The sequence below is a fragment of the Mastigoproctus giganteus genome, chromosome 13, assembly GCF_048544385.1.
Source record: "Mastigoproctus giganteus isolate SK-2022 chromosome 13, ASM4854438v1, whole genome shotgun sequence".
NCBI lineage: Eukaryota > Metazoa > Arthropoda > Arachnida > Uropygi > Thelyphonidae > Mastigoproctus > Mastigoproctus giganteus.
Window position 1 is genome coordinate 128,296,473 of NC_143587.1, and position 15,368 is coordinate 128,311,840.

General features: G+C 36.0%; 1 protein-coding gene across 4 annotated transcripts in view; it reads left to right on the forward strand.

The window, feature by feature from the left end:
* The window catches only part of LOC150076433 (uncharacterized), an 840,218-nt gene that overhangs the window by 406,977 nt on the left and 417,873 nt on the right, over positions 1–15,368 (forward strand). For all 4 annotated transcript variants that reach the window (XM_090388172.1, XM_090388173.1, XM_090388175.1 and 1 more), the window contains exon 7: positions 10,672–10,737. In XM_090388172.1, coding sequence (XP_090244298.1) covers positions 10,672–10,737 — 66 coding nt within the window. The remainder of the gene's footprint in view (positions 1–10,671; positions 10,738–15,368) is intronic.

The following is a 15,368-nucleotide window of genomic DNA, read 5'->3' on the forward strand; positions in this document are numbered from 1 at the left end:
AGCATTAAAATTTTTCAGTTCTCATAACAGTGGCTTCTACTTGTTTAGAAACCACTGTTACCTTTATAAACAGCCAAACAAAAATTAATAGATCACTGACAGTGAAGTTTTCAGTTTTCCTTTGTAAGTTTGTGATAAATATTCAGCTTTAATAATTTCTTTTTTAGTAATTTTCTTGGTGATTAATTTTCTGCTAACCAAGTGAAGAATAAATTTTATTTATACTGTTCTTTCACTATTTAAAAAAAAAAAGCGAATAATTTCTTAGTAAGTCATTAGGTCTCTACAGAAAGTTAGAAAATGCATTACTGCACTTAGCACCAATAAAAAGTTTACCATTCCTCCTGAAGAGAACAGTGATCAGTTGTGCTATCAATTTTATTCCAATGTGTGGGGACATGTTGTTCTGGCCCTTGCCCAATATTAAATTTCATCCCATAGGTGTTCCATGGGATCCAACTCAGGATTTTGCACTGTCCATCTTGTGGATAATGTTGGTATGGCGACATTATCCTGTTGAAAGATTCATGGGTCTGTATGAAAGTGCTGCCACATCATAGAGAGCATGGATTTGTCCAAAATGTTAAGGAAGGCATCAGTATTCCTGGTTCCCCACAAAACCATCAAAGGTCCTAGGCCATATTATGAGAAATAGCCTGCACTATAACCTCACTCCTCTGAACTTTGTTGCTGGCACAGTGTACTCTAGCAGCAGAATTTGTCCAGGCGTCCTCAATGCTCACACATACCAATCTGATTGAAATAGGGTGTAATAATATTCATCAATCCATAGAACTGATTTCCTCTGTTCTGTGGATCAATTATGCCATTTGTTGCACCATGCAAGGCAAGACTGCTGATTTCAGTCAGTGATGTTAGGCGTATGAATCACTGCTTTGCCATGAAAACTGAAAGTGTGGAGCTTCATATGTAGTGTGTTTATACAGACCTCACTCAACCTGTGTGATTGCAACCATGCAATCAGCAGTCTTGCCTTTCATGGTGCAACAAATTCCAACTCCTAGTTCATCTTTTGCAGAAAGATCTAACAACATTGTCATACTGCCCTTCTGAGTATGTTCCAGTCACATGGGGGGGGGGGTGTTCCCGTTCACTGGTTTTCCCGTGTGTTGCTGAAATGTGTAGTACTATCAAGCTTCCATTTCATGATGTCACTGCTGGTCAACTTTAGGTAGTATTAGTAGTGGCAAATGATGCAAGGAAGCAACTTTATATAGGTTGACTGTCAGAAATTGTATGAATTGAAAGCCAGAAATGTGACATCTAGCAATAAAACCCACTCTCAAAATTAGTAAGTTAGATTTTACATACCACGCCAATACACCTTCCTTATATACCAAGTGTTAGTTGCATGTTTATCTGGGGCAGTCCAGTGAACTGTAAAAACTGGTGTCCAGATATTTTTCTTAGAGGGTACTTTTCTGGATATTTTTTTCTACTTAACATGTTTGCATCCACCTAAATGTAAGAGAGCCTGTTCAGTTTGCCATAATTTTCATATGTAATGGTTGAAAATTAAAAGTTTGGAATTCATTGCTAAAAGCAAAAACTTAATTTTGTACTGAGCTGCAAATCAGAATAAATCTTAAAATTTTATAAAAAGTTTATTCATGTATGTAAACTAATATCAACACAAGCAAAGAACAAATAAAACTGCTTGCCAAGTCTGTAAACAAAAGCCAAGCATTACTGCATTCAATCAATGTGCCAGTACCGAGTGACTGTTAATTTCATGTACCTTTATGTTTATGGCACTCGTTGGTTGAGTGCTTAAGAATGACTGCTTGTATGCTTTACAGCACAACTCTTGGTTGCATTTTAAACACAGATATGCATAGCAGTACATCCCTACTATTGCTATTTTATACATGTATGTGTAAAGGCAGCAAACACGTTAATACAGAACCACTGCCCAACCAAGATGAATGATATGAAAATGAATGAAAAGTGGTTTTCACATTTCTATATAGGAAACAACAAACAGTACCCTAGGAAATATCCTGAGTGACAATGAACATGTGACAGATGCCTTTAGTTGCATGAAGAGAATAACAGTAATATGTACTTTAAATTATATTGATACTTTTGGTCATACAGCAAATTTATCAATATAATTTAAAGATAAGATATCACATGATCTGGTGTACTATCATCAGCCAAACTTTTAGGAAAACTGATTAATTTACTTATATATTAATAGGGGGAGTTAAAAATTCAATATCTCCCAGGAAAAATTTTTTTTTTATGAAATCCCAAGCACAACATGTATTAGAACCTATAGTACTTAGAACCTTGCATGGGCTGAAGATGAAAGAAAATAGTTGTTGACATTACACTTGAATATCTGTAGATTGTCATTTTCAGGAAATAACGTATGAAGGAACGTTGTTCCAGAATACAGAAGTTTAAATGAATAAATGAAGAGAAAGAAAAGTTGGTTCTGTGAGTTTGAATTTGGACGGTAAAAGAATGTTGACTGGTTGTGGCACGTGTTTCGACTGCTTTCAAAAAAAAAAAAAAAAAAAAAAAACTGCAGCCATTATCAACCCACTGCAGGATGGAAGCCTCCTCAACAATTCATTTTGAGGGAAATGGACCATAATCCACCACGCTGGTCCAATGCGGGTTGGCAGATAGACCGTATTTAGCAGTCAGGGGCTTGAACCCCGGTCTACTCAAGGAATGTGTGCTACTGCATTCCCGCTCCTGACCACTCGGCTATGGAGACCATTGATTTCAAAAGGAGAGTGGTAATTATAGAAGCCAATTCAGAAGAACAGTGCACATGGAAGTACCTATAGAAAAGGCATACAGCAGAAACAGAATTTCTGTGACACAGAGAGTGGAGAGACTGTTAGAGATGACCATTAATTAGCCTACATGCCCTCTTTTGAATGGAATCTAGAAGCCTGAGAGAGGTTTTGGGGACACTGCCCCAGATGTGGGAAAAGTATGCCATGGTAGGACGGATTTGCAATTTGTACAGAATGAACAGTTGTTTGGATGAAAAGTGATGCCGAGAGCAAAAGAGAAAATCAAATTTTGTAGATGCAGAGGAAGCAATATTTGTAATGTGCTTATGCCAAAAGAGATTAGAAGTTAGGGTAATCCCAATAGAGACATATGATCTTGGCTAGAAATTAGAGTGTCATCAAAGATAAGCATAGGAGCAGAAGAATTCTTTTTGTGAGATACATGACAGGACTGAGTTTTAGAATGATTGAATTCAGATAAATTATCTTTTCCCCACTAGAGAATTACCTGGAGATCAGCACTTAAGAAATTGGTATGGATATTCGAGGACACTGATTTTTAGGCAAGATCATATATCTGTATTGGGGATTATTCCATGGGGCACATCATCATTAGTGAAGAATTTAGAAGACAGAAAGCCATCTACCATCAACCGCAATGAGCAGTCAAAACTGGATACCCAATTACAAAACACAGTTAGCAAACCATAAGATGGAAGCTTATTTAGAAGACCTCTATGCCAAACACGATCAAAAGCCTTTGAAATGTCAAGAGCAACTGCTAGAGTTTCACCAAACGTTTTCATTGAATTTGTGCACGGATGAATAACATAAGGCCAGAATATCACCAGTAGATCGAAACTGATGGAATCGATACTGGCAATCATTGATCAGATGGAAGATTTCTAGGTAATTTAAGAACTGGCAGTTAATTGATTTCTCCATTACTTTAGAAAGAGTAGAAGTAAGTGTAGTGGGACAATAATCGGATGGGTGGGATTGTCACCCTTTTTAGGAACTGGCTGGATAAGAGCAAATTTCCAAGAAGAATGGAAAAAACCTTTGGAATAAGAAAGAGAAAAAAAGGTGAAACAGAATAGGAGTAAGTTCAGGAGCACAGGTTTTGAGAACAAGTGGAGAAATACCATCAAGACCTGGAGCTTTCTTAGCATCCAGATTGTTCAAAATCCTTCTGACAGAAGATCATAGGAGGCATTGAATGGAGCATATGGGAATTGTAGGAGGTGGTTTACCATGATCATCAATATTCAAGTTGAAAGAAAAGTAGGATGCTAGTAGGTCAGCTTTATCTTTGGCTGAAGTGGCAGTAGAACCATCAGGATTTGACAGGGGTGGGAATTCTGCCTGGTCTTTTACACACACACACACTCACGCTCTCTCTCTCTCTCTCTCTCTCTCTCCCTCCCTCCCTCCCTCCCTCCCTCCCCCTTCTTCCCAGCCACATAGCAGGTCACTTATTCAATGCTGGCATGAGGATATATATATATATGTCATTCAGTATGAGCCCATAGATATGTCTCCAATAAGTTTTGATAAGCCAGTGTAGAAGAACTATTACCAAACTGGTTTTGTAACTCTCAAAGAAACTATTGATGATATATGTTTTCAAATTGCCGATTAAGTTCATTCATGTAAATAGCAATTTATTATTATTAATAGTGAACTCATTAAAAAAAAAAGGGAGGGTAGTATGTAACTAAATAAAGGTTTGCGAAACACCATTTTCAAAACCCTTTATATAGCTTGTGTCTTTAACATATTATAACATTGTTGTTGTTATTATATTCGGAAGCTGGCCCAACTGTATGATATTAAAGGTTCTTTTATATGCTGTATCAGTCTTCCATGTTTGACAAAATTAAATAGATTAATATATTTTCTTATGATAAATGACAATTAGAGCAGTGTAGAGTATTATAAATAATTGTTTTTTTTTTTTTTTTATTTCTTCCTAATTTTTTAGTATACATAATTTTCATAAGGCTATGTTACATTTTTTGAATAGTAAGTGCTGTGCACTGTTGATGAGTATGTCCTATCAAAATTGTTCAGCAACTTGAGTGAAAGGATTTTTATATGTCCGTATCTACTATGTAACATTGCTACATGATCATACAGTTACTGTCACACCTTGAAAGAGGTAAATTGTAGAAATAAGATTACTCGTATACGTTTTGGTAATCATGAAATGTAATATTGTTATAATGGCCCTTGTTTTGTTTTTATAGTAACTTCAAATACAAAAAAGGTATAAGAACAAATGGTACTTGTACTACGGTATGGGTAAAAGGTTGAGAAGTAAGAAGACACTCATTGATATTGGGCTTGAAATTTTGTAGATTTTAATTTTCAGGAAATACATGTAAACTAAGGTTGTTCCAAAGAACTGTAGGTCAAGAAATAAATTCTGTGAGTTTGGAGTTAAACATTGAATGGATGTTGACTATTTGAGGCTTGTTTTGTAGAAAGCAACACAAATGTCAATTCAGAAGAATAGTATACTTCATTGTATATAAATACCATTGTAAAAAAAAAATACTAATGGAAACCCCAGCAAATGCATTTAATTTATTCATATTTTTAACATCTTTTATTACATATTCAGTGGGTAGACAAAATAATGGAAACACCTGATATGAAAGTAGTAGTTTTTGTAATGGCTGTATATATTCATGAACATGTAGTGATGATTTTATTTTTTGTTCCTTGCAGATAGTACTGTTAACGAAAGACCATAAAAGCTGATGTTTATTTAGAGGTGATATAAAAAGGTATACGAAGAAAATGAACAATCTCTCTGAATTCCAAATAGGCCAAATTGTTGGCACACATTTGGCAGGGGCATCGGTAACTAAAACTGCTAATTCATTTAATTTATCCATAGCAACTGTATTGAAAGTTATGTCTGTGTTAACCAAGTATGGAAAAAAAAAACTGATAGGATGAGTTGTGGGAGAAATTCTACTGAAAGAGACTTAAAAGGATAGTTGCCCAAAAACATAAAATTGCTGCCTAAAAAATAAGTATAGACCTTAATGTTAGTCTCAGCAATCCAGTTTTTAACAAAACAGTTTAGCAAGGACTTCATAAAGCTGAAATTTATGGCAGAGCCATTATTGCCAAACTTATTACTAATAGTATTGCTAGAAAGAGGATACAATAGCGAAAGGAGCACAAAAACTACACTTGATGATTAGAAATGTCATATTTTCAGATGAATCATCATTCACACATTTTCCAACATCAGGGAAAGTTTTCATTTGGCAAATGACAAAGAAAGCACATCATCCTGATTGCCTTGTGCCAAAATATTAAACATGGAGAATGATCAACAGTGGTTTGGCCAGCAATATGTTAGTATTCTTTAGGTCCTATAACCACTAATTACCTGAGTGACCAAGTTCATCCAATGGTGCAAACGTCGTTTTGCACAAATGATGCCACGTTTCAAGATGACAGTGCTCCAATACTCACTGCCAGGCCAGTCTTAGTTTGAGGAGCATGAAACTGGGGCTAAGCATCTCCCATGGCCTGCACAATCACCAGACTTAAACATTATTGTGCAATTGTGGACATATTTAGAGGAGAGAGTGAGAAACAGATTTCCTCCACCTTAATAACTCTAGGCGTTTGAGTTCCTCCATTAAGAATGGCCCAATATTCCTCTTCAGACAGCTGAAGATTTTATTTTAATGTATTCTATATAGAATGTAAGGTGTTTTAAGGGCAAACTGTGGCCTAACACCATATTAGTGCATACTTGTAACTGTTATTACAGGTGTTTCCATTATTTTAACACTCCTATGGATTGTTCACCAAAATAATACTTACTACCTCATTAAAGTAGACATATCACTTTAATCAATAAACAAGATAGCATCTCTGTATTGTTTATTGATTAACTCAAGTTTTTTTGTCCAGTGGAAAAAAAAAAAAAAATGTTTCTATTTTAGCGTGATGGACAAAAGACAGATGCAAATTAAAACAGAAACAGCTGTGAGAACAGTGTTAAAATTAACCATATAATAATAAAACCAAAGGGCCACTTAATTATGACTAGAATGAACTAGTAAGTAAAATTCAAAGCTGGGAATGAGGTTTCTGATAAATTCAAGGGACTTGTCTACAGGAACAAAGTGTAAACATACAGTGCCTGTAATAGGCTCTATGTATTTCTTTTTGTTATTTAACTTAAACTTATCCAGATTTTCTTGGCTGTTGAAACTCTGGTAATCTGCTCTAGGTACAGTAATTAAGGAGATAGCAAAATTTATTTTATACTAATATTAAGAATCTGCTATGAACTTAAAAAATATAATAAAGAAAATTTCTCACAAGAATTAACTTTACAAGAGGAAAAATTCATTTTATAAAATATTACAAATTTCTTCTTCTTCTTTGATGCCTTCTCCTATTGGAGGTTGGAAATCACCATGCTGTACTTCTATCTTGGGCTAGTTGAAAAAGATCCTCAGCTGATCTGCCAGTCCAAATGCAGATGTCTTTCAGCCAAGAAAGTTTCTTCCTCCCGACTCCTTTCTCCAATGGAGAAAGAATTGCTTACCGACTCTGAATGTGCAACAACTACATGCTAGCCATATTCAAAACTATTTTGACTTTTTACCGATATATACTGACGGTTCCAAATCTCATTCAACTGTTGGAGCAGCAGCAGTGTTTCCCTCTGCTATCATATCAGCCTCTCTTCCACCTGAGTACAGCAGCTTTTCAGCGGAATTATATGCAATACAATTAGCTCTTGATAATTTGACTCTTCATCCCTCTGCAAAATATTTAGTTTACACCGACTCTCTCAGCTCAATTAGAGCAATGCAGAATCTCTCTCATAAGGATCACCCTGTATTAAATCAAATCAAGAATTTGCTGTTAAAAATTAAAGATCGTCAGCAACGAGTGACCTTTTGCTGGATTCCAGCACATTCAGGCATCAAAGGGAACGAGCTGGCTGATATTTCTGCTAAAAATCCGTCAACATTAGACTTAACCTCTGTCTTTATTCCAGTTTATGATTATAATATTATAATTCAAACAGCATACCATGCACAATGGACAGAGCTATGGCATAAACAAACAAGTAACAAACTTTTCCAGTTCAAACAGAACCCAAAATTTTGGCACTCATGCATTCAGACATTACGGCGAGAAGAAGTGGTACTCGCACGGATTAGAATAGGGCATACCCATCTAACACACCTCCATATACTCACAGGCGATGATCCCCCTCAGTGTTCACAGTGCTCTGAACATCTAACCGTGAAACATATTTTGATAGATTGTCCACATTATCAACAACATCGAACTTCAACATTTCATTCTCTGGCAAATCTCCGAGAGCGGATAACATTAAATGATATTATTGGTGAAAATGCAAATATTAATGAACTTTTCTGTTATTTGAAACAAATAGGAATGTATGAACGACTATGATTAGTTTCTGACATGAAATGAGATTGAACTATCTTCACATTAAATATTTATTTATTTGAATTTTTTGAACATTCTTATGATTAGGCGCAATATAGCCACGGCAGCTTGTGCGCCATTAAACACCCATACCACACACCCCCTCCCGACTCCTCTCTTTCCCTCTATTATTACTTGAAGCAATTTATATTTCACATTTCTAAGGATGTATTTTCCTTCTCTTCAGAAAGCTCAACAATTCCCGTTTTCTTCCTGCTCTTTTCAAGACTTCAATGTTGGTGATATTGTCTAACCAAGATATTTTTAGCATGCATCTGTAGATCCACTTTTCGAAGGCCTCTATTTTGTTTATGCTCTGTTTTTAGCATTCAAGTTTCAACTCTGTATAATAGTATGGAGCACACATGAATTTCAGTCTGATTGACAGATCTAGAGCTTTGTGACACAGCATTGTTCTCTATTAAAGGCATTTCTCACATTCTCTATTCTTGCTTTTATTTCTGCTTCCGGATCTAGATCATAATTTAGCTAACTACCAAGGTATTTAAAATGAGTCACTTTATCTATTGGAGCTCTGTTCAGTAATAGCTGGACTTTGCTTACTGGACTCAGTCATGTATTTGGTCTTGTTGACATTGATTCTTAAACCCATATCATTATATTTGTTAATACAGTCCAAAATCAATTGAAGGTCTTCTATATTTTCTGCTAATATAGAAGTATCATATGTTATTTATCAACTGGCCATTTATTTTAATTCCTTCTTTCCTTTCCCACAATGCATTTTGGAAAATAACCTCAGAATAGATGTTAAATAGCATGGGCGAGAGAATACATCCCTGTCTTACCCCTCTTTTTATATTGATTTTGTCAGTTTCACCCTCTTCAACACTTGCTGTGGCTGTTTGATTCCAGTAGATTTCTTTGCTGGGTCTGATGTACCATCCATCAAGATCTAGCTTTTTAAGTGCTTCTGTAAGCTTTACATGTTGTACCTGATCGAAAGCTTTCTCAAAGTCTATGAAACAGATGAATACTGTCTTCTTGTGTTCTCTACATTTTTGTAACAAAATGTTTATACCTAGGAGAGCTTCTCTTGTACCTAGTCTGCTTCAGAATCCAAATTGGGTGTCAGAGATTACTGATTCAAATTTTTTGTATATCCTGTTTTGGATTATCCATAGCAGCAGCTTCTCAACATATGGCTCATCAGACTAATGAGACAAAAATCATTGCATGAGGTGATGTTGTTCTTCTTTGGAAGAAGGATCTCAACCAGTCATTAGGTAGTGTTCCATTTAGATATATTTTATTGAATATTTTGGTTAGATCTTTCAGATTTTCTTCATCTAGAAGTTTTATTATTTCAATTGGGATTTTACAAATTTAATTGTTTACAAAGTTGATTACAAATTTAAAAAATTAAAATTATTATTTTAATGACATACCATAGTTTGTTACTCTTAACTGTGTAGTGTATTTTGTCTATAGAAATGTGCATTTGTGAGCCACACGTTATGAGTACTGAAAATACCTGAAATAATTCACAGGGGTAACTCTATCTAGGATTAACTAACTACAACATCAGTTGAAGAAGACTAGAAATTCCTCCATTCATTGACAGAAATTGAACTCAGGCGAGTCCTAACGAAATGGCAATGTATTGTGTCAGTTTAAGGTTCCATGAAAACTAACATGCACACACTCTTCTACATCCATAACAGACTGCCACAGAGGACTTACAAATATCATAATTACAGAAATTAAATTGTCAAAATTACTTAAATTCAAAAGGCGATATTATAGAAATTAAGCAAAAATTAAGTCACTGTTAAATACTAGCCAAAATCAGTAGTAATTCACAAGAATAACAGTGTGTTCAAGTTGCCAGTCATTTCAGCAGGCATACAAACATTGCTTGTTCAAGTGACTAGCAACTGCCAACTCAAGTTAGCTTGTTTTTGTATTGTTTCTTGCTGAAAGGGCTTGCAAAGACTGCAAGTTACCTGTTTTATAATTTTCACAAGTTCAGTTCCTTACATTAATATTACATTTTTAACTATAAGTATATTCCTGGTTGAATGGAAAACTCAGAAGCAGTATTCTAGGATATATCTGTCTTGAGTTTAAAGTATGAGATTAGATGGGTTAGTCCATTTTCTGGTAACTGTAAATATTGTGTTGATCTTGCATGTAAATTCAAGATTTTATAAGTGTGAAATTTCTTGAATTAGAAATTTATCTTGAATTAGATTAGATATTTGTTAATTGTATAGTTGTTATGAGAATAGATTTTGTTGACATTAAAAAAAAATGCATAAAAATTGTATTAAAAAATTTTTGCAAAATTTTACTGATATGGAAAGCTAAAATTTTTTTGTAAAAATGACAAGATGTGATGTAGGATATTTTCATTCATTTCTTTTTATAGTAAACCCGTGCATTCCTGTTGGAATAGCAATAGCACAACAACGTCAAGATACGGCTACAGTATTTGGTAAGTTAGTCTGTAATTTTTTTATTATAATCTTTTTTTGTTCTTAAATACTTCTGCTAAACTTTCCTTAGCATAATGTATCTTGTTAGGAATAGATTTATTAATAGACAAGTGCATGCAGATGACTGTCTACATTTTCAGTTATTGTATCAGGCATACAAACATGTTTTGTAAGTCCCAAAAAATTTTGTGGTGTACAAAATTTTTTGGGGGAGAGGTTATCCATGTGTAAAATGTGGCCAGGGGCTATAAATCCTTGTACATATTGTATACTTTTAACCCTATAATGTCTGAATTTTTATTTTAAGAAAATAAATTTTTTTCCCTTTTTTATTTCCATAGTTATTAACATATAAAAACTAAAATACATTGAAAAAATGTCAAATTTACAATTTTTTTCATATGTTACAAAATCATCACATTTGTCCTTGGATTCATAATACATGCATATAGAAAAGTTAAATGTACCTTCATTTCTATATTATTTTTCATCTTATTTCATTGATCTTTTTAATAAAAAAAAGACAATGGACTGAAAAATTAATATTTCAGTCCGTTGACAACAAATTTCATACAAAATATAAATTATTTTGTATGAAATTCGACAAAGCAATTTTTTTGCTTTTGGGATACAAAGATGGACTCTGCACTTGCTGCAGAAAAATATACTTAAAAGCCAATGGTGGCACAAGTCCTGCTTCCACATGGCAGTGCCAGTAACCTGGGAGATGTAAAAATGCAATTAGCATTTTTACATCTGCCTCTGTCTGTGACCTCAGGATACTGGTGAAGACCATCCAAATGGATATCTGCTCCAGGGATACTTTTGGTGATGGGACCTCTTTTCTTTTTTTCTTTTTTTTTTTTTTTTTTTTTTTTGAAAATTCCACATCATTAGAGCTAGCAGAAGGTCAACCTCTTTTAGTTGGCTTATTACTTTTTCCTTCAAGAAGAAGGGCTTCAGCAATACTCATTTTGAATTCTTGCAGATTAACAACGTTCTTTTTTGGTACCTGTAGACTCTCACAATCTCTACTGTAAAGTAACCAAGAGTCACAACAGTCACATCTATAAAGTAAAAAAATAGTTTGTGGTAATATTTCTTTGAGCTGGTGTGAATTCTGTAGTGTGCAATCAGTGAATCCATCAAATCAATGGCCCCGAGTGCCAAGCGATAATGACCTAGCGATTTTTTGTGGCATATATATAGTCTCTAACTCAGCGAATAAGTTATATTTATTTTAGTGTCTTTTCTTCCTGTTTTACTCAAGTGATTCTTTACTTAAAAGCTTTCAAGTAAGAATCCAGAAAGGAAATTCACCTTTCTTTCCTTATACCTTGAATGGTTTGAGCATGCTCAATGCTGATGGGATTCTTCCTCTTGCTCAGAATAATCACCTGAGAGGGCATAAATTCAAATTGAGGAAAGACAGATGTAGGATAGACGTGAGGAAATTTGCCTTTAGCCAGCGGGTGGTTGGTTGGTGGAACAGACTTCCATCCCTTGTCGTGGAAGTTGATAGCCTAAATAAGTTTAAGGCTCAGCTGGACAGGTATTTTGAACGAACAGAGGGGTGAAGTGGAAGTGGTTATTTTATTTTTTTTTTTTTGGCTGATGCTGCATAAGCTTTGCGGCGCCTCCGTAGCCAGGTGGGAAGGAGCAGCAGTGCGTAGCACACGCTTCTTGATTAGACCGGGGTTTGAGCTCGTCACCACCAAATACGGAGGATGCGGAAAGGTCAGGGAATGACCACCGCATATCCCGGAGCAATATGGCCTTAGTTGCTAATGCTCCTAAAAACCAAATAACAAACAAACAAACAAGCATAAGCTTGCTTTCTTGCATCAAATGCCTCTACTAATGCTAATGCAAATACATACATATTTATTTAATCCGTACTAACCCAACTAACTTCCTCAACCGCCTGGTCAATGGTAGCACAAGTCCTGCTTCCACATGGCAGTGCCAGTAACCTGGGAGAAGAAAGTTACTCTCCTGGGGCTAAAAGGACCAAAGGTGGACTTAAATAATTTTCCTCTTTTAGAGCCATCAAGCTCAAGGTCAGAAATTTCCCATGAAAATTACTCAAACCAACCTAAAAGACTTCGAAGAGAAGTAGTGTCATAACCTCCCTAACTTTCTGGTGATACTCTCTGTCTACCCTGCCTGTGGGTAAGTTATCCTCATTCATGATTCCAAGACATCTAGAATCTATTGCAGGATCACCAAAAATGGTGAAGAGACTACAATCAGGAGACCTGGTTGAAACAGCCATCGTCAAACATTCTGAGTGGCTATTAAAGACAAAATCATTTGTTGGGTTGCCAGTATCTGTTACTCCCCACAGTACTTTAAATTCATCGAAAGGCATCATCACAGAGTGGGACCTGCTTTCAGTGTCTGAGGAGGAATTAGTTCATGAACTTATACACCTCATGAACTAGAGGTGTATAAGGCTTTGAATGGTTTGAGCATGCTCAATGCCAATGGGATTCTTCATCTTGCTCAGAATAATCAGCTCAGAGGGCATAAATTCAAATTGAGGAAGGACGGATGTCGGATAGATGTGCAGAAATTTGCCTTTGGCCAGTGGGTGGTTGGTTGGTGGAACCGACTTCCATCACTTGTTGTTGAAGTTAAAAGCCTAAACAAATTTAAGGCTCAACTGGACAGGTATTTCGAGCGAACGGAGGGGTGAAATGGGAGTGGTGTGTTTTTTTTGGCTGATGCTGAATAAGCTTGCTTTCTTGCATCATATGCCTCTACTAATGCTAATGCTAACTTAGTAATCAGAAGGTAATCAGTGCGAAGCGCATAATGATTAAAAAAGATGGAAATCTCATACCAACTCGATCCATCATTTTAACCTTCAGCACTCCTGATTTTCCATCCACTGTAAAAGCTGGCTATTTAAACTGCCGGATTTGGCCGTACATCCCGAATCCTCTTCGCTGTTTTAAATGCCAGAAATATGGCCATTCTCAGCAGGCATGCAGAGGTGATGCTATCTGCCCTATATGTGGCTCTAAAGACCATACAAGCAGATTGCTCAGCCTCAACCCTTGTGTGTCCCAACTGCAAAGGAAGTCATCCTGCGTTTTCTAAATCATGTGATATGTGAAAAACTGGAAAGAAAATTCAGAGATACAAAATAGAATATAAAGTAACATATCCTGAAGCATGCAGACAAATTATGTCGACCATCCCCAGTCAATCTTATGCACCTCGCACCCGAAGCTGTTTCAACTGCAGCTCAAACAGATGTGTCAATACCACCGAACACCTCTTTTAGGTTAAAATTAGGTTAAAGAAACCTTATCAGCCTCCAGAAAAGATACTCCTAAACCTAAAACCAGTGAAGCCACAAACACTCTAATTAGTATCCCAACTGATACTCCAACAGTCTCGCAGGACACTGAAAGAATGCAAACTACTAAAGACTCTAAGAAAGCCGAACCTCAAACAAACAGTATGGAAGTGGATGTGCACTCGGATTATGAGGAAACCATCCTAGAATTGCATGCCAATTACACTATGGATACTGGCCGCCCCACCTTCCCAAAAAAAGACTGGAAAAAATGTCCTGCATCCAAAAAAACAGCCAGATGAATCATCCTCAAATAAACCTAAATAATGCATAACATCATACAGTGGAATTGCAGAGGACTAAGCAGCCATTCTGATGACTGCTTAGTTGTCAGAATGGCTAATGTTATTAGTGGAGTCCCACAGGGTTCGGTGTTGGGGTCCTCTGTTGTTTTGTATATTTATTAATAATACTGATGAAGGTTTATCAGGCTTAGTGTCAAAGTTTGCAGATGATACAAAGGTTGGCAGAGTTGTTAATGACAGTAATGGCAGTGTGCTACTGCAACAGGATCTAGATAATTTGGGCAGATGGGCTAGAAGTGGTAACTGAAGTTTAACCTTGACAAATGCAAAGTACTGCATATGGGTAGAAGTAACCCCAGAGAAATGTACCAACTATGTGGTACTGCACCCTTTACATCTGAGCAATGCAGACAGGCTGCCAGGACAGGTCATGGGGTTTTGTCAATGATATATAGGAATTTTGCTAGCAGGGAAAAGGAGGTTATTATCCCTTTGTATAAGGCAATGGTCAGGCCACACCTTGAGTACTGCGCTCAGGTCTGGAGTGCAGTTACTCTTGTTATCGGTACATTAGTTACTCTTGTTATCGTTTATATTCCACCATCTCTACCTCTTCCCGATTCAGCGACAGTCTCATTCCTGACAGTCTCATTACACAACTCTCAACTCCAATTTGTCTTTTCGGTGACTTTAATGGACACCATCCATTGTGGGGGTCCACTAAAATGGATAGAAGAGGCAAAATTGAAGAATTTATGAATGATAGTGATCTTAATTTACTCTTGATATTTTAAGGAGTCCTTATGTGCTGTGATGTAATGACTAGATCGTAGGTATAGCTTAGCTTAATTTTTCAGCACTCACCTCATTGTAATCTGCTTAGTTGGTGGAAAGTTTTACCACATACATAGTGGTTATGAGATTCTAATAATTTGCGGGGATTGTAAATTTAAAAACTAAGTTATGGGCTTTAAAAATTTTCCTAAGAAAGGAAAGTGCACCTTCCATTCTATGGTTG